Source organism: Rhinolophus hipposideros (assembly GCF_964194185.1).
Source record: "Rhinolophus hipposideros genome assembly, chromosome: 16".
Lineage (NCBI taxonomy): Eukaryota > Metazoa > Chordata > Mammalia > Chiroptera > Rhinolophidae > Rhinolophus > Rhinolophus hipposideros.
This window is the reverse complement of record NC_138062.1, coordinates 36,333,082-36,352,542: the sequence shown is the minus strand read 5'-3', so window position 1 is coordinate 36,352,542 and position 19,461 is coordinate 36,333,082. Positions and strand designations below refer to the sequence as shown.

At 38.7% G+C, this 19,461-nt stretch overlaps 1 protein-coding gene across 15 annotated transcripts in view; it reads left to right on the top strand.

Moving 5' to 3' along the window:
• PALLD (palladin, cytoskeletal associated protein) overlaps positions 1-19,461 on the top strand; it is a 375,682-nt gene that overhangs the window by 341,144 nt on the left and 15,077 nt on the right. For 10 of the 15 annotated variants that reach the window (XM_081075483.1, XM_081075474.1, XM_081075484.1 and 7 more), the window contains 5 exons: positions 3,737-3,872; positions 6,904-7,002; positions 7,755-7,805; positions 8,997-9,218; positions 13,470-13,619. In XM_081075483.1, coding sequence (XP_080931609.1) covers positions 3,737-3,872; positions 6,904-7,002; positions 7,755-7,805; positions 8,997-9,218; positions 13,470-13,619 — 658 coding nt within the window. The remainder of the gene's footprint in view (positions 1-3,736; positions 3,873-6,903; positions 7,003-7,754; positions 7,806-8,996; positions 9,219-13,469; positions 13,620-19,461) is intronic. The other 5 variants (XM_081075482.1, XM_081075486.1, XM_081075488.1 and 2 more) reach the window with 1 other exon arrangement.

The window sequence follows — 19,461 nt, the reverse complement described above, 5'->3', positions numbered from 1 at the left end:
CTCTGTCTCTGTTTAGGTGATCTGTTCTGCCCTTTCACCTCGTCCTTTCTCATTTGTGCAGGGAACATAGCCCTCAGTGTCGTTTCCGGAGAAACATAGGGAAGCCTTCTGTCAGAGGCTGCTCATCCTCCCATGGTTGTGCAACTGGTGTATGTTTTCTGGTTTATGGCAATAATGGGAACCTGTATGTTCCCAATAATATCTGATGTCGCCGAGAGCTAGCTAGCTGTCGTTACTATTATCTTTTCAGGTGACTTCGGGGCCCAGCTCTTCTAGTTCTCAGATGAAGTTCTCAAAGCAGAACTTCATTTCCAAACTTGTGTGATTTTTTCTGTTCTGAGCCTGACTTTTTACTTGTGGTTTGATTCAGATAGCTCTGGCACAAACTTTCTTGCCTGAGGAGGCAAAGCAGAGAGAGGACAGAAGTGGAGTACATTCATTCACTCATTCCATGAATGGTATTTGGGGGGGCTGCTGTTTGACAAGCACTGTGGTGAACGAAAGAGGCGTGGTAAGGGAAAGACAGCCTAACAGAACATAGAATGATAGCGTGTGAGAAGTGCTGTGAAGAAAACAAACGTGTTCCGGTACGTAATGGGGTAGACTTAGGGTCCTCCATTCTGAGGAGACATTAAACTGAAGCCTGAAGGCTGGTGATACTGCCTGAAGAAAGAGAGGAAGCGGGAGAGACTCCAGGCTCAGGAAAACTGGCAAACTAGGCACATTTTTGTTAAAGGGTTGCGTGGTACTAAAAACTAAGGTTGTAAATCATAATTCCTATGGCTCTTGCTATTGATATGTCTCAAGCTTATTGTCCAGCTCCTTAAAAGTCAAGATCAGTTTCCAGGGAGTGGGATACAACTTAAAGTTTGACTAGCCATTTTGCTAGGATATCACCGTATTTTATTTCTTTAACATTTCTTTCTTTAAAACCAGTGTCTTAACATCATCCTATTTGAACTTCAGGGACAAACGACTAGAAAGGAAAGACCTGGAAAAGCGATCAGAGCTTTTCCACTGTAGGTAAAAGAAGACTCAACCATGAGCACATTAAACGCAGGGGGTTGATTGATTTACATAACAAGTGTGGGCCAGGCAGTTCCAGGATCGGTTAATACGGTGTCCCCAAAACAATCAGGGACCCAGGGTCTTCTTTCTAAGCTGTCATCATTGGCAGGTTGTGGGTTTCCCCCTCATTATCACAGAGTGGATGCCGCAGTTTTTGATATTACACTTTTGATAAAATGGTAACCAGTGAAAGACGAGGGGCACTTCTGTGTTTCTTTTTAAAGGTGGGAAATTTCTAACTAGAACAGCACACACTTTGGCTCCCACCCCCATTCTTCCAGTCTCATCGGCCAGGGCTCCACTGCATGCGTCTGACCAGGCTCATCACTGTCCAGGGGATTGGGACCCTCAGCCTGACTTAGATCGATCGCTCCTGAGTTCGGCGAGCGGTGGAGGTCACCTTTTCTAAGTACATTGAAGGGTGGACACCCAACAGAAGCGGGGGAAGTTCAGCAAGAAAGCAAAGGGGAGTGGACAGGAGGAAAGAATGGCTGTTGGGAAGACCAGGAGCAGGACCCCGGAGTCCATGGCTTTTCCAAAGTCTACATTAGGTCACTTTGCATTTCCAAAAGGCCTACGTCAGTACCTATTTTGGCTAACTGAAAGAAATCGGAAGAGGATTTTCACGTACGAAAATATGCAAAAAGTGAAAGCAGCATTCAGAATTGTTTTGCACGAGCCGAGCCGTTGTAGAGGCAGCAGCAGCCCAACGGTGAGAGTGGCCCCACCAAGCTCCTTCCCCGGGAACGACGTAGCTTTGAACTGTGTCTGAGCGTCTGGGCTTTATCTCCGTTTATTTTGTGCATCTGTGAGCAAGATTGGTCCTTAGGTATCAGAAAAGCCCAGGGGAGCTTGTAAGGGTGTTACTCTAGCGTCAGACTGGATGTAATTAAGTATATTTGGTATGCATGGATAGGTTATTCGGGGGTATGGGAAGACACAAAAATATTTCCCTTAATATAAATTAAGGATAACTGCTGCTTTGCTTTATGCCATTTCAGCTTTCAAAAGGTTTCACAGGAACGCACTAGCTCTACTTCTGGATGAGGGGGAAAGCTGTGTCATTGCTGAGGGTTGGGTCAGAGCTGTCAGTGGATGTCAGGTGCTGCTGCCTTCTTAGTGATGGTCCCTTCCCAGCCCTGCTGGGTGAAATGCTGCACCTGCTGCTTCTCCCACATCAACCGAGTGACATCAGGCGGGCACACAAATCCCAGGACACGTTTACAATAGACCTGCCATTCTAACTCAAATATGCCTCATCATACAATATATGATAAAAATAAGGAAGTATGTACAATGTGTATGTAGAAAGAGTAATAACATGAAAATCTTACCTGTTTCGATCCCCTTGAAACTCCCGATGGGACCCGCCCCAGTGGCATGGGGGCTAACCACTGCCCTGAATTTCTCAGTTAATCAGTCACTCTCTTCTCTTTATAATTTGCATACATACGTGTGTTTCCTTAAGTGTGTTTCTCTCACTTTCGTATGTACGTGAAGCACCTAGAGAGCTGGGCCCTAACCCAGAGATTCAGTAAGTCTGCAGTGAGGCCAGAGCTCTGGATTTCTAAGTTCCCGGGTGACAGCGGTGCTGCTGGTGGTGCAAACGCTACTCTCTGAGCCCCACTGCCGTGGCGTCGGGCACACTGCTCAGATGGGGCCTGTTTGCACGTGGAAGCACACTGTATGTGTTCTCCGTAACTTGCTTTTTTTTTTGAACCTGACATTGTTTTTTAAATTTATCTTTGGTGATATGGGTAGGTGGGGGGCATTCATGTTCTCCATGGTATAGTGTCCCATGTCTTATTAATCCTGACCCATAGTCTTGTGAGGGAAAAGGAGAACTAGGGAGCAAATTACTTGGGGCACAGATAAAAGTTGATTCTGCCGCACCCCTCAAGCATCCAGCATCAATGCCCCCTACTCTCGTGGCTCAGGGCATGGTGGCTGCCCCTGGAAAGAAAGGTTGTGGTGTGTCCCCTATCCTAAGATCCCTAGGCTCTGCAGCAGGTTTAGGGGGTTTGGGGTGTACCCGGCATAGCAGGACCCACAGACCCTCCAGAGACCTCCAGTGTAAAATGGACCTTATCCTATAATATCAGCCTGCCCTAATCAAGTTAGGATAAGTATATTAATATCTGCTTAGAATGGGCTAAGCACTGTTGTTGAATTCACTGATTACGAAGGATCAGAAGGACTGAATTTATGAAAGTATGAAAGAAGTATGTTCTCTTTCAAATCCCCTCAACAGTTACATGGTATATGTTTTCATACCTGTTTGTAAGAAATGTTAAGTTTGCCCAAAGTCACAAACCTAATACAAGGCAGAGCCGGATTTGAAGCCTAGGTCTGATTACAAACCACGTCATGTTTTCACTCAACGTGCTGCCTCCCTATCCTTGGCATTTGTCTAACCATTGAGGAACCCTCCCCTATTGTTCTTGAATGTCCTCTGAGAACTGGTTCAAATTAGTGTTGCCTGAACACTGAAACCAGCTTTCATGGTTCTTTCCATAATTAGTTGGAATAGATGTAACATTAAAAAAAAAAAAAAAAAAGAGTGGGAAGAGACAGGTTGACACACAATGCTCTTTGTTGGACTTGAATGTTTGACTTGGATTTATATGCCTGACAAGTGACTATACAGCCTTGTGCTTTTGTCCTGCAGGGGATTTCCAAAGAAAGCCAACAGGACTGCTAGAATCGCCTCTGATGAAGAGATTCAAGGCACGAAAGATGCCGTCATTCAAGACCTGGAACGTAAGCTTCGCTTCAAGGAGGACCTCCTGAACAACGGCCAGCCGGTACTGAGATTTGGGGCCCGAATGGGAGTGTTAGCACCCCACATCAGAGAGCTCTTCCCTCACTTCACTAAGGTTTAGGCGGCAAACATTTGCCCACAAAATTGATTTTATTACCCCTGAATCAGCATTCCCCTTAGTATTACGGCTTGAATATGGGGAAAAGGGGAAAAAGTGAACCAGATAACTTATACTAGGTCCTCACTGTTTCCTCCTAGTCACGCAACCATTCTTGGAGTGAAGATAACACATTGGAGATAAAGGAAGGGGGAAGGGCTGATGTCTAGGTCTGGGTAGAATAAAGGAGAAGTGGTGATGTAATACTTAGTAAGAACAAATCCCTGGGAGGGACGGGTTAGAGGGCGGGGTGGGGAGGGAGGGAGGAGGTGTAGTGGAATGATTTGTATCTACCCCAAAGCAGCGAATTGGGATTCGATGACATACTGCCTAGACACAAAAAAGATCTTTACTAAAGAAACCATTGCTGACGTCTAGTTCTATTCTACTAGACAATTACTAGATACTGACTCAGTAATCTGAAAGAGTAAGGCCTGTTTCACAATCTAATCTTGTTCTTGTTTGTCAGGGCAAGACAGCTAAACTCAAGAAAAAAATCATGTTTTAAGGCTGCAGAATTATAGACATATAGATATGGTTTCAAAAATGTGTGTGTGTGTATATATGTATATATATACACACACACACATATAAAAGACGTTTTCTCCATTAGATTTAAACGTTTCCTCGAAATCACTTGTTTTTCTTTGCTTTTTACTGACCTTTTCTTATCACATCAGACTACTTTAATGGTACAGGAAAAGCAAGTCTAGCAAATAAATTTCCCAAGTAAAGGAAAGGAGCCTTTTGTAGCTTTATTATAGAATTAGTACCAGAAAAAATTTGCTTGGCTCTTAAGTACAGAGGAAAAGGGCCTCTTTCTATAAAGTCTCCCTTTCAGACACCTTTTTTAGAGTACAACGCTCTCTATGCAATTGTTTCCTAGGAATTTTAATTATCAAGTGTTGATAAATAAAAAAGTGAGAACACACCCTGTTCGATTGAAAAAATGGGGAATAGAGGAGGGGAGTTAAATGATGATTTTAATAATTAGGACATCCTAATTCGAGTTCAGGAAGATTAAAATTCTAATGAGATTTTGTGTTAGTCATTTCACTGAGAATAGAAGATTTTCACAAAACGAAAACATTTTCTCCCTGAAATAAGTCATTGTATGTGTACATGTACATAGTCTGTAAGTTTTCCCTGGCTCTGTCAACTAAACTAAAGCTTCTGAAAGATGAAAACAAGTACTTATGGGAACTTTTCCAAGCCAGGTAAAGAAAGGCATCTCACCTTTTTTTTTTTTTTTTTTTTTTTTTTTACTTTTTTGTTGTTTAAATACCTATTCCTATGGAGTAAGATTCTCTAAAGTAAGACTTCTATAAGCTGTTGCAACATACTATGTATAAGTATGTGATATATACATCTTTTACATATAAATATATATTTTTTGTATGTTTATTTGTTTAGCAGTGAATGACATTCACAATAAGTTCCATAGATTTCCACCTTTCAGAGTTTAAAAGAACCAGAAAGATTTCCCTTTTTAGAAAATCGGGCCTTGAAACAACTTTTTCCTAATGTTACATATTATCCTGTTACTTATTTTTGGCTTCTGTGTATAGAGCTTGTGTATACATGGAATAGTGCTTAGAAACAGAACTATGAAGTAAGTTTGGCTTCTAATGGTAGCAGATGCATTCTGGTGAAGGGCTGGATTTCAAATTGTATTTTTCTGCTTATAAAGAACAGGGTGGAAATTACTGTAGTCCTCCCTTTAATGTTAATACAGTTCTCCATGAAAACATTGGGAAGGCTTTTAAGGGAGCAGGTATTTAAAACTTGCTTTGAAAGCTGAACTCATTTTTTTTTTAAAACAGACGTGGTAAAATTAATTTAAATAATAAAATAGTGGAGTGAGACACTCCGTGCAACAAACACCTACCTCCACCTCTTTGTGTCCTCTGCTCCTTCTTTATGAAATGAAATAATTTGAACTTCAGGACTATTTGTCATTTGGCACTTGACTTGTTTCACTTCCCGGTCTCAGCTGGGACTGGAACCAGCAATTACTGGAAATTGTAAATTTATCCAACATATTTTTCTGATTAGAGAGTTTCCAATAGAATTTGTATTCTATTGGAAATGTATCTGAAATAACTTCTGTACTCTTTTTTTCAGATTCTGCCTTACTAATTATTCTCTCTTTTTAAATACTTGTTGTGCCCCTAATGGTCCCTGAAATTTCCTCCCCGACTGGAATTCTGCGGCATTTTAGAACCAACACTCAAGAGCAGGAATCAGCCTGATAGAACAAAAATGTTGGCATTTCTTTTGTGTAAGAATGGCCTAGCAAATATGGTTTTGGCCAAATCCAAATTGTTGATTGCTAGATGCAAAAACATTACCTCTTTGCCTTGTGGGCAAGCCGTTTGCCTCTAAGTAGAATCACGAATTGTGGCTATTATCATCGGCAAGTATCTTTCATAGTCCTTTTGCTAACTCAGCCATATGTAATCATTCTTTGTGGATTCTTGTATTTGCCCACATTTGCTTATGTTACACAGCAGCCTAGGAAAATGCCCTCCGAGGTGAGACCCTCAAAGCAGAGACCATCCGGACTAAATATTAATCATGAAGGACATGACATATATTTTGTATGTGGTTTCTGCCTTGGTGCTTATTTTAATCCCCTTAAATTTGTGCTATATCAGTTGTTGGCTCTCAAAAATTAGTTACCCCATCTCCCAACATTGGATTAGGCCATTGGACCAGGAGGGGAGGTGAAAGGCAGGACAACTGAAACAAGGGAAAGAATCAGATTCCTTTTATATACAGGTATCTCAAGGTGGGGAAAGAATATTTACAGATAACATCAAAACTTGCTTAATTGGTTTTGTAAATTCCTTTTCATGAGGCAGTATATAATTGTGATTTTTCTACCTCTGTATTTTTTGTGACTTCCTTCATTTAGAGGCTAACATATGAAGAAAGAATGGCTCGTCGATTACTAGGTGCTGACAGTGCAACTGTCTTTAATATTCAGGAGCCAGAAGAGGAAACAGCTAATCAGGTACTGTGTTCCTCTGGACTTCTTAGAAAAATGACAATTACTAGGTCTTTATGGACACCCTTCTTGGGATCAATTCTGTAGAAAGTAGAGGGCAGGTCAAAGAAAAGCATTATTTTATTTCTATTTATTGAGCACGTACTTTGTGCCGACATTGTATTAAGTGATTGATAGAATTATTTCAGTTGGGGATAACATCTGTGCTTTTTATCTTCCTAGTGTTCAGTTTATTCCCTTCCAAGTATCTTTCTGTTTTTCCTGTCCTATGCTTCAATGAAAAACAGTTTTGGGTGGAGAAACATATTTTCCCTGAAATTGTTTGAACTACCTAGTGAATATTTCCAGTTATATTCTTAATATCTAGTCAGAATAAAATATCTATGTACAGAAAAGACGGTCTCTATTTTCTTTTGCTTGTGTAGTTATAAATCACTAATCAGCAGAAAACCTAAAATGCTGTTTTTGTTGTGACCACCAAAAAAAGTCACTTCATGGATTTGATGTAAGCTGTTTTTTAATTTCCACTGCTTCTGTTTGGAGTTTCCAGATACAGTCTCCATATTAAAGTAAGCTTTTTAAAACGAGTTTAAAGGATCAAGTAAACTCGTGTTTATTGAGAAATGGATCTGCCTTCAATATCTGAAAGTTTTTCTGTGTTAAATATAGCTACCACGAAAATCTCACAGAAAATGAGAAATCTTGCTAGATTCTTATTTCTATTATTAGTCTTCACTTCTTTTTTTCTGCCATTACAGGAAATTGGGTCTCCTCATGCTTCTGTAGGGAGTCCTCTGGATGGTCAAAAGGTCAAGCTTTTCACCTTTCTTCTCCTTCCACTCTTTCACTGTATCTATTTTCTTATGTTCTTCCTTATTAACCTGTGTATCTATCTTTACTGCCATATATGAATTTTATAATATGAATATATTATATGAACATAATGAATTTTATACTATGACGATATCTATTTTTATTTAGTATCAGATGAACAAAATTACTGCAAAGTGATATTTCTTGTTACTTAGTTACAAACTTGAATTTGTCATTAGATGCTCTGAACTTTAAATTGTGAAAAATTTCTCGTTCTACCTTTCTAGGGAAAAAATGCCACTTCTTAGACTGATTAATTTCATAGTAATTAGACAAAACAAAACAAGTTGTGTATTTTTGTTTTGCAGTTTTATTCATAGTGTATTTTTTTCCTCAAGCCAACAAACTTTTTTAAAGGTTGAATAACTTCTTTAAGTGAAAACCTAGTTAAAACAATCTTTTATTTATTATTAAGTAGGAAATACTTTATCACAGGCTGCCTTGTGTTCATTGTACTTTGTAAGCCAGCACCTGTAGGACCCACATTACTCACCATCGGGTGACGATGAGGTCTTTGCTTTTGTTTTTTACCCAACATTTTGACTGGACTGCCAATCCCATTTTTTTAAAAGATGGTGGAAAAGAGGTCCTCAGAGCTGCAGAGCTGAGAAGGAGTCTAGAGGTTATGTGGCTGAGGATTGTTTGGAGTGAAAAAGAACACGCTGCCATTTTTCCCGTTGTTTGGTAAAATGCTATGTAGCATTGCAGCTGCTTGCCACATGCACTGTTATTACGCTTCTGGAGAAATGCACCACCCTGCGCCAGCTTTTGCCCTACAGGAGGAAATCAGGGTTCTATCATGCTTCATTTTTATGAAGTTTAGGAAAAGATAGCCGTTGCTTTTTTCTCCCCACCCTCCTTCCCATGCCCCACCAAGAGAAGAGAAAGGAATTCATCTTCTTAGTTTTGGGGGGTTTTGTTTTTTTGGATGAAGACAATTTGATATATCATATATACTTACTTCCAGATGTTTTTTGTTTCATATGGAATTGAACTGGGCTCAGACTTGTTTTTGAGCTCTGTGGTAAAACTATCACTGTCTTCTGAGTGCCTGATTGGAAAGGGGTCTCATGACACAAGTGCCACAGGGACTGGGGTTGTTAATGTCACTTTGCTGTTTGGTGCAGGAATACAGAGTCTCCAGCTGTGAACAGAGACTCATCAGTGAAATCGAGTACAGGCTAGAAAGGTCTCCGGTGGATGAATCGGGGGACGAAGCTCAGTATGGGGACATGCCTGTGGAAAATGGAGTGGCGCCGTTCTTTGAGATGAAGCTGAAACATTACAAGATATTTGAAGGAATGCCTGTAACTTTCACTTGCAGAGTCACTGGGACTCCAAAGCCAAAGGTAAGCCAAAAACATGGCTTTTTAGAAGTCATGTTTTCTGAGGAAGAGTTTTGCGTCCAAAATGCAGCACGTATGGCAGGAAGAGATACAGACTACCTTTTTCAATACTCATGATGTAAAATGAAGTACTGTAAGTTCAGGGCCATCTTCAGGAGGCATCAGAAACCAATAAGGGTGGAGTTTGGGTTTGAAGAATAGAATAGGAATAGGAATAGGAATACGCTTTCCATACACCTACATCATTTACTCATGTGATGTCATCATTGTTACTCCCAAATTGCAAATGACTAAACTGAGCTCTGTGAGGTTAATTAACTTTCCCAAGGTCAGAGAGCTGGTGAGTGGCCAAAGCTTAAACATGAATCCTGTACTCTGTACTGTACAGAAAAGTAGGCTTACCACTGATTAGAAAACCTTCAGATCTTTAATCTACAAAATCAGTATTTACAAAGGGGGATAAGGGGGGGGGATATTGTTGAGAAAGGGTAATCGGAACACTAGCTGACAGAGAAGACTGACCTAAGCTGGAAGCCCTCTCCCTGCAGACATACAGAAATGCTGACAAAGAGTGGCCCTAGCTTTAAAGGGAGACTAGAATAACTGCTCACTATTGCAGCAAAGCAATAACAGCATTACACTTTTCCCTAGAAATTGAGAAAAAAGAGTAAAAAAGACACCCATGAGAAAGTTGAAACTTCAAATTTACACTATCATATGGTACGGAGCCAAAAACTGAGAAATTCATAGGAAATTTAGTCCAGGATGATTAAAGTATTTAGGTTTCTGGTAGAAGTACGCAAAAATTGGCCCAGAGGACACTTTCACAATTTGAGGAATATCAGACTTCAACAGGGTAGGAGGGAGGAAAAATGAGTTCCCAGTGAAAAGTTAGAAACCGTATGAGGAAATAAACAATAGGGAAAGTCGATAGCACAAGAAAGGAAAATCAAAGCCCAGGTATTGCAAATATCGGACAATCTTGAGAATAAAATAACTATGCTCAAAATGATTGAAATGATTTTTAAAGGAATAGAAACTTTAATGAAAGAACAGAACAGTACCAAAGACGAGGCAAACTTGTAAAATAAGCATATAGAAATGAAAAATATACTCGCTAAAATTAAAAGCTTAATTTGAGAATCAGTCAAATGGAAGGAGGGAAAGGAGTATGACAGTACCTGCAACTCCCATGTGCTGTTTTGTTTTCTCAGTAAGGTAAGTTGTACCATCACATTCTTTCCCTAAAACCAATTGCAGGCCCCTAGTCAGAGAAACATAGGGCAAAGAGAATAGCCTTAAATTTTCAAACCCATATCCACCTCCTAATAAAATGAGACTTAAACTGTTTGGAAAAATCTTCATTATATTTTTGGCATAATTTGGATAATTGCTGTGTATTCACAAACATGATACCAAATGCATGTATTAAAAATAAATTTGCGGGGCCAGCCTGGTGGCTCAGGCAGCTGGAGCTCTGTGCTCCTGACTCCAAAGGCTGCCAGTTCGATTCCCAAATGGGCCAGTGGGCTTTCAACCACAAGATTGCTGGTTCAACTCCTCGAGTCCCACGAGGGATGGTGGGCAGCGCCCCCTGCAACTAAGATTGAACTGAGCTCCTAGATGGCTCAGTTGGTTGGAGCCTGTCCTCTCAACCACAAGGGATGGTGGGCTGTGCTCCCTGCAACTAACAACGGCAACTGGACCTGGAGCTGAGTTGCGCCCTCCACAACTAAGACTGAAAGGACAACAACTTGACTTGGAAAAAAGGCCTGGAAGTTCCCCAATAAAGTCCTGCTCCCCTTCCCCAATTAAAAAAAAAAAAAAAACTTTGCGGGCAGCCAGGTAGCTCAGTTGTTTAGAGCCTGGATCTCTTAACAAGGTTATTGGTTTGATCTCTGTCTGGGCCACTATGAGCTGTGCCCTCCACAACTAGATTGAAACTACTCAACTTGGAGCTGATGGGTCCAGGAAAAACATACTTAAATAAATAAAAAGTTAAAAGAAGGAAGGGAGGAAGAGAGGAAGGAAGGGAAATGTCCCTGTTCTCTTTGGGCTTACAAGAAAACTAGTGAGAGAGACATTAAATAAGCTTAAAAATTAAATAAATAAATAAATAAATAAATAAATAAATAAGCAAGCAAGCAAGCAACTTATGAATAAAACTCAACAAGAAAGTACATCTTGAACTTCCAAAATATTCACAAAAGGGTCCCATGTTATTTTTAAACCTTACTCAAGGCTTAAGGTCACTGATGAAATTCTACGATTATTGATTCCTGTTCTTAAAAGAACATTATGTTCACTTGAAGATGGGCTGTTGTTCTTAACATACCGGTGTTTTTTCTAGTACAAATTTAAATGTTTCACAGCTTTCAGACAATTAACTTTTTTTTTTTAGAAATTTTTATTGTTAAATTTTCTTCTTCATCCTTCCTCTTCCCTTTCCTCCCCCCTTTCCTCATTACCATTCTTTTTCTTCCCTCCTTGGTTATTGAAGAATTGTTTCCTCTGCATGTTATATAAATTATATTAAGATGATTAATGTATGGAATAGCCATTATGTCTTTTTTAAATACATCCCTTTTTAGGTTTTTTTTTCCAACTTGTTCTGCCCTTGACTCGTTTGTTCTATTTGAAACATGAGAAGATTGTAAAGAATTTCTAATTCACAGTTTTCATTGCTTGCACCCTCCCTTTCCCTCTTCATTAGTAGTCTTGGTAAAATTTTGGAACTGTTTCTTAATTCTCACTTGAAAGTTTTATTCCAAGTAGAATGGAGGTAAAACAGATGATCAAAGGAAAGATATAATTCTGAAGAACTGGCATAGTAACAATGCAAAAGGAACAAATTGTATACAAATCACAGCTTCTTTATTCCATCAGAAATCATCCAACAACGAAGAGTGATAATTATGAAGTATCATGCTTTATATAATTTAATTTTTAGAACTAAACGTTATTAGTCTAGTTGATTTTTAGTGTATGGAGATGAATAATACAGTTTCTGTATTTGGAGCTAATTGAGAAATAGGGGTTGGCATAGTTGCAGCAGTCAGCTCCTGATTTAGTGCCGTATATTTCAGGCCTTTCCCTGTCTTAAAAATGGACATTTCAAAAAGACTTCAGATTCAAAGGCTTTAACAGGGAGTTGAATTTGAATGTCAATTGGGGTTTTAATTTGCATATTGATTTATATTAAGGAAAAGGTTCATTTTAAAATCTGAAGTCTCTAAAATAGGTTTCTTCTGCTGGGAGTCAGTTAGGAATGCTTTTGGTTGCAAGGAACAAAACTGACAACAACAAAATCATCATGGCTAAAACCAGGTGATTCATTTTCTTCCCTAACCTTAAGTCTGGAAGTAGTTGGATGCAGGCATTAATTCAACATCTCAATCATGTTAGGGCTGCTGGCCCTGATTCATCGTGGTGGCCCAATGTTTCAACTGTGTAGTTCATAAACTAAGTCAAACAGAATAAATCATGAAAGATCCATGGACTGGTCATTTTGTTTCAAGGTGAAGGGAGGGAGGATGGAAGACTTAAACAGAAGTGGTAGTTTGATCATTTCTTTTTTTAATTTGGTTAAGATTCCTTTTTACTTCAATTACTTTTCACATTTAATTTTCTATCAAACCAAGTTAAAATATTATTTGAAAATTATTATACATTTAAATACTGTTGTGTTTTCTTAAACATAACGGGAAGAGCTGACAAACTTTCCACTTTTGATCATATGCTCCTTGACCCAGAACGAAAGCACTGGAGTTCTACCTGCCACCAACCCATAACTGTTGCCTCCCTCCTCAACACCCAGTTTTAACACAATTCAGTGCAATGATTAGAGTTTGGGGATCTGTTCTTGTTCTCTAAAATAAACTTTTTACCTTCACTTTACAAGTAATACATTTTAATTCAGTACATTTAACTCAGTACATTTGAAAATAGAAGCAAAAAGAAAAATACCTACCATGCCACCTCAGAAATAATCACTGTCAACAGTCAATTTAGATCCTCTATATAAATAATATATGAATTTAAATACCTACTTACATACGGATTTTAAAAAGTAAAAAAGAGGATATATAATTTTTAAAAACTAAAATAGAATTAAACTTGTTTGTTACCTACTTTTTTTTTCCTATTCAGGTGTTCTGTTTAATATTTTAAAATGAAAACTCAGATGAGCTCTATCACTCCCCCAAACATAGTAGTACTACACACATCCTTTATAATCTTTGTTTCCTTTCACAGATCTATTGGTTTAAAGATGGAAAGCAGATCTCTCCAAAGAATGATCATTATACCATTCAGAGAGATCTCGACGGGACCTGCTCTCTCCATACCACAGCCTCTACTCTAGATGATGATGGGAATTACACTATTATGGCAGCAAACCCTCAGGTAAAGAACTGTGTGGTCTTGCTTCATTTCTGTGTCCAGTTGACCCTTGTGCAGCACAGAGTTCAATTGCATGGGTCCACTTATACATGGGTTTTTTTTTAATTAATACTGTATCCTTATGATTTTCTTAACATTTTCTTTTCTCTAGCCTGCTTTATTGTAAGAATACAGTATATAACACACATAACCTACAAAATATGTGTAAATTGACTGTGTATGTTATTGGTAAGGCTTCTGAACTAGTAGTAGTTTTGGGGGAGTGAAAAGTTATATACAGATTTTCGGATGTGTGGGAAAGGGTCAGCATTCCTAACGCCTGTGTTGTTCAAGGGTCAACTGTATAGTCTTATAGGCATTTAATTGGACAAAGAAACTGTTTAATTAAAAGGTGGAATCCCACCTAAAACGAAAAAAAGGTGGAATCAGACCTCTTTAGTTGACTTGAAACTATTTCCCCAATTTCTACATCCATCTTGTTTTTGAAGGATAGAAAAATTCTTCGTTTCATGAGTATTTATTCCATCAGGAGTTTCTTCGTTTGTTTGTTTTTAAACTTTTATTTATTTTAAGTGTGTTTTTCCAGGACCCATCAGCTCCAAGTCAAGTAGTTGTTTCAATCTAGTTGTGGAGGGTGTGGAGGTGGCCCATGGGGCATCGAACAGGCAACCTTGTTGTTTAGAGCCTGCGCTAACCGGCCTCCCCTATCAGGTGTTTTTCTAGATTAATAATTCTGGTGCAGATGTGCATTCTTTCCAAAAATTTTTGTTATTGAGGACTTAATATATACACTTATTATGTAGGTGATGGGGATGCAGTGATGGAGAGGACGAGTCCTGAGACAAAATAAGCCCGTAAACAAACTACATAAAAATAAGTTTCATTTCAGCTAGGGGTAAATCTACAAAGAATAAAAGGAGAAAGTGCATATGCTGTAGTAGAAAATACAAAAAAGTAAAATATTTAAAAAAAATACATACTTAATTCAGTGAAATTTAAGTATGTGTAAGTGTAGACAAATTATAATTTTGATATCGTCCATGTGTAGAAGTCCCCTGTTGTCTGTAGTTTTGCTTTATGTGGTTTTAGTTACCAGTCGTCAGCTGTGGTCCAGAAATAAGCAATGCACAAATTTTAAATTGTTTTAAATTGCATGCCACTCTGAGTAGCATGATGAAATCTCGTGCTGTCCTGCCCGGGATGTGACTCATCTCTTTGTCCAGCATATACAAGCTGTACATACAGCACAATAAGATGCTTTGAGAGAGAGGCCACATTCACATAACTTTTATTACAATATAGTTATAATTGTTCTATGTTATTATTAGTTGTTGCTGTTAATTTCTTACTCTGCCTAATTTATAAATTAAACTTTCTCATAGGTATGCATGCATGGGAAAACACATAGCATATGTAATGTTTGGTATTATCCACGGTTTCAGGCATCCACTGGGGGTCTTGGAATGTATCTCCCGCAGATAAGGTAGAGGGGGACTTCTGTATAGCATTCAGGATTTTTTGTTTGTTTCCATCCAAATTTTTTCTCTTGTTTTCTCCATTAGATGTAGAGTCAAAAAGCAACTGACTACTAAGAGTTTAATAGATGGCTACCTGGGTACCATGTTCCCATTTCAAGACTACAAATTAGTATCATGTATCTTTTAGGTACTATGCTGGTTGCAGGGGACACAAAAATGACAAGTGATTTTGTACCTTAAGAGCTTAGCGTGTCACAGGATAATTTTATGAAGTCTGCAAAAGTCGTATGAATAAAACTTTTTAAGGAAGCTAAAACGAATGATTTTATTATATAACTAGTGAAGATTGTTCTTAAGTCATCTTTTTAAAATCTCTGATCTACTTATATAATTCCATATTTCATTATTTCTTTTGGAAGAAATATTAAGTGTTAGAAAATTATATAAATAATTTTAGCAACGCTTACAAACTTCTAAAAGTTTGTACAATGTTCATCCCTATCCTGATATTACATTGTTATATAAAGATATATTTCTGCAATGATATTAAGATTCGGATGAAACTCAAATTATCCACCAATCAAGTCGTGACAGAGCATAGCAAACCATCACCAGAAGCGAACAGCTTTCATGTTAATGCACCTTCTTGAGGGTCTATTTTTCACTCAATGAATACATGACCATCACCTTGACAAATAGTCAAAATCACAACCTTTACTAAAAAGTTACATTTTAACGCTGATTTGTGCTCATGTTTGGTGTTTTTGAGGGAACAAAAGTGTAACTAGTTTTTTTTTTTTTTCTTACCGTATCTTCAGTATGTTTCCTTGACTATTATTCACAAATTTTAATTTTCAGTTTTCTGCCTATTAAAAAAAATAGTGGAGAAGGCAACAAAATCCACAATGTTCCTTCTTATTGGGTTCTTTATTCCTCTTTCCCCTGTATATGCTGGGACAGAATTAACTGTGTTCCTTTAAACGCTTGCCAGTACTGGGATCCTGCTATGGCTTTCGGAGCATTTTCCCCTGGCAAATGTTTTATTAAACTGTTACCGAAGTAAGCAATTTTATAGAACAAAAGAAGAAAAATGTAAAAGGGTGATTATGAGTCTGCATGCAGCTTTCTTCAAATTACACTGATGTGTGTTTGCATGTGGGAAAACCCGACTGCACAGGGCCAGGGGCGGGGTGCAGGGGTGAAGACAGCAGGCCGGCCTCAGCGTCAGTGGCTGAGGAGCATTTCACTACCTACAAACCATGATGTAGTCACAGATAAAGGAGGGCTGCTGAAGATCCTCCTTGTCAACATAGAAAAGGAGGAAGGGACAGAAAGCAAAAGAAAGAAATTGCACAACAAAGACCAGAATTGTAGGGTAATGTTGATACTGAGAAGTCTAGAAGGTGTAGTTCAGGGGTTAAAAGCATGAACTTGGGCTTCAGGCAGCTCTGAGTTGGAATTCTAGCTCTGCCACTCCCTACCTATGTGACCTTTAGCCAGGCACTTATCCGTTCTCTTCCTGTTTCCTCTTCTGTGCAACGAGAATAATATCAATTTAAATCATACATGTAAAGCACTCAGTTTACCTGGGACATAACATACTTTCCATAAACGCTAGTTATCATCATTATTTTAAATCAAAGATGCTAACTACCCTGTCTTAGAGCAGCAGCCCCACGAGTTGGCAGAAAGATCAGTTCCGTTTCTAGATATTCTGCTCCCACAGTGCCGTTAAGAGAGTGAGCACATCAGTTAGGATGGGATTTCTACCAAACATGTTGCTGGTGTGTGGTCTGGCGACCTGCTGGCTTTTCCTTTTTCCCACCCCCCTGGGAAAGGAGTTAGGCAGCAGATGTGGCTGTGCCACGGCTGCCACAGCTGCGGGCTTGTGAGCGAGAGGACTGGCCCCACCCACAGCACAGCTGACGGCTGCCGCACATGCAGCTGGGAGCTGCTCTCAGCTCCAACACACTCAGGGCCAAGGGAAGGCCCAAAGGAGAGCGGTCACTGCCCTCAGCCCAGGTCCCAGTGGATTCTGCCGCTTTACCAAATCGCAGGATAAGCCCCAGGCCTAAGCCTGTCTGGTTCTTTGACTCTGTCCTTTGAAGAAAAGACAAAGAAATAAGAAGTGGGCCAGTTCACATCAGGTAGCCATAGCCCAACACTGCTAAGAGAATATCCCACCTGTGGTTGAGCAAACAGTAATATGATTGCCCTCAGGGAGCAAAAGATTCAAAGAACCCCAGAGGTCACAGTAACCCGAGCAGTGCCTACTGTCTAGAATTCCAACTGTCTCTCAAGGTGAGTTGATCCACCCAATATTCATTCTACAGTCTCCTTTTCTACCTAAATGGCCAAAGGCACACAGAGGAGGGAAAACTCAGGAAAAGAATCAGAGGAAATCCTAAAAGTGGGCATTTAAGCGTCAGATTGCAATTGTTGTGAGAGAATGTTTGTATTTATGGGACTCGGTAGTAGTTGCTGTTCCAAGTTTCTGAGCCTGTTGCCTGGTTGATTTTAATTTCAAGGTAGAAAACTCCTTTTCTACCTTGGGGTCTTCAGTAAGTAACAGGTATGCGCAAGCATACCAGATGTAGGTTTTGTGAGTTGTCACCTAGAAATGGGATTGAACTTCACTACCCATTAGAACAACAAAGTGATATTTTAAACCAAGACAAGTGGCAGACCATTTTTCTACCTAACCTTTGGCATAAGTTATCATTTGTTGCCATGGGAATACTGTAATTGAAATGTTTCACAGTGTCATAAGCCCAACTTTATAACATCTGTTATTATACTCTCAAGTATTTTTACCATTCTTGTAATTTCTGAATTAAAACATCATTTAAAAGAAGCATGACATAAGTAGGCACTGAAAAAAAATTTCCAAAGTGAAAACTAAATTCCTCAAGATGTATTATTCCCAAAAGCGTAACACGTAGCCAACAGAAAACTGAAGGTGACGCCCTACTGCCTTGATGCCCTTTGGTTTCCTTAAAATTTTTTCACATTTTAAAAGTATTTGGTTTTGAAAGGGAGACAACTATACCCTTTTTTTTTTTTTCTGGTGCACTATAGCCTACATGATGTGAAATAACCAAGGGAAAGAGGAAAAAGTTGGAGTGGAAAAATTGGTTCAGTAATGAAACACAGCAGAGCTTTCCTGAGCAGTGGAAAATCATCACACAAAGCGGCCAAGAGAAAGGCTGAGAACCAAAGAAAGAGGAAAATACTACAGTTCAGCAGACTATTTTATAGAATATTTTTCCACCTGGCTTAACCTTTGGGGAATAAGAAACACGTTAGTTATTGTTGACTGCCTCCAAATTCTACTTGAGATAGAACACACAGCTCTAAGCGTATGCTAGACTGTATCGTGCTCTCCGTGTGCAGCTCAGGCAATTCATAAGAGACCAGAGTAATTGCATAGTTCAGTGAAATAATGAGTGATTGTATAGTGTTACACCAAACATGATGCCAAAATGAGGATCACCAATACAATTTATTTTAGACTGTAATCCTGTCTGTAAGATACGACTAAATCTAAACACGAATGTTTTACTTTGTTTTGGTGTGTTGCTAAGTTCCCCTGTAGTGCACTTGGATTTTGGAATGGCTGTTGTGCAGTTTGATGTTTCCTCAAATTGCATTCTGTATACAAGTGGCAAACTTTTATAAAGATCTGTGTGCCACAAGTTAAATTTCATAAACTGGGAAATATAAATGTTATTTCCATACTATATAAATAATTGGCCTTGCATGAAGCATCAAATAATGTTTACAAGCTGGATGTTTAATACAGAATCACTTCGAGAATTCAAACTTATTACTTGTACTATAGCTTTAAACTGTGGCTTTGTTTGGAATAGAAAAGTTACGCACAGCTGAGTTAGATTTAAAAAGTTAGTTTGTTGATTGTTTTGCCTTAGCATTGTAAGGTTGCCTGGTTCATTTCAAGCTTCACTTTAAACATTATTACTTCATGTGTTAATAATAAAACAGAAAGAAATGAGAAAGTTAACAGCATACACATCGCATTCATGTGTCCCAGAGCCTGCTAATTATGATAAATTACTAGGGATAGTTGGCACATTAGTATGATTAAAATTAATTTTAATTTTGTATGATCTTCCTCACAAATAAGACGTTCAGATTTGAAAACCTGAACTTTCAATTGCACACATTTGAGGCATCTTTTCAAAAATGCTTCAGTGACTTCTGGATTTTTTTTTAATGAAAATTAAATTATACAGCTAAATTAAAAATTACAACTTTAATTAAAATTATACAACTCGTTAGTTTGGATGCTTTTTAAATGCTCCTGGTCATTTACTGATTAGTAATATATTTAGCCAGTCACACTATAT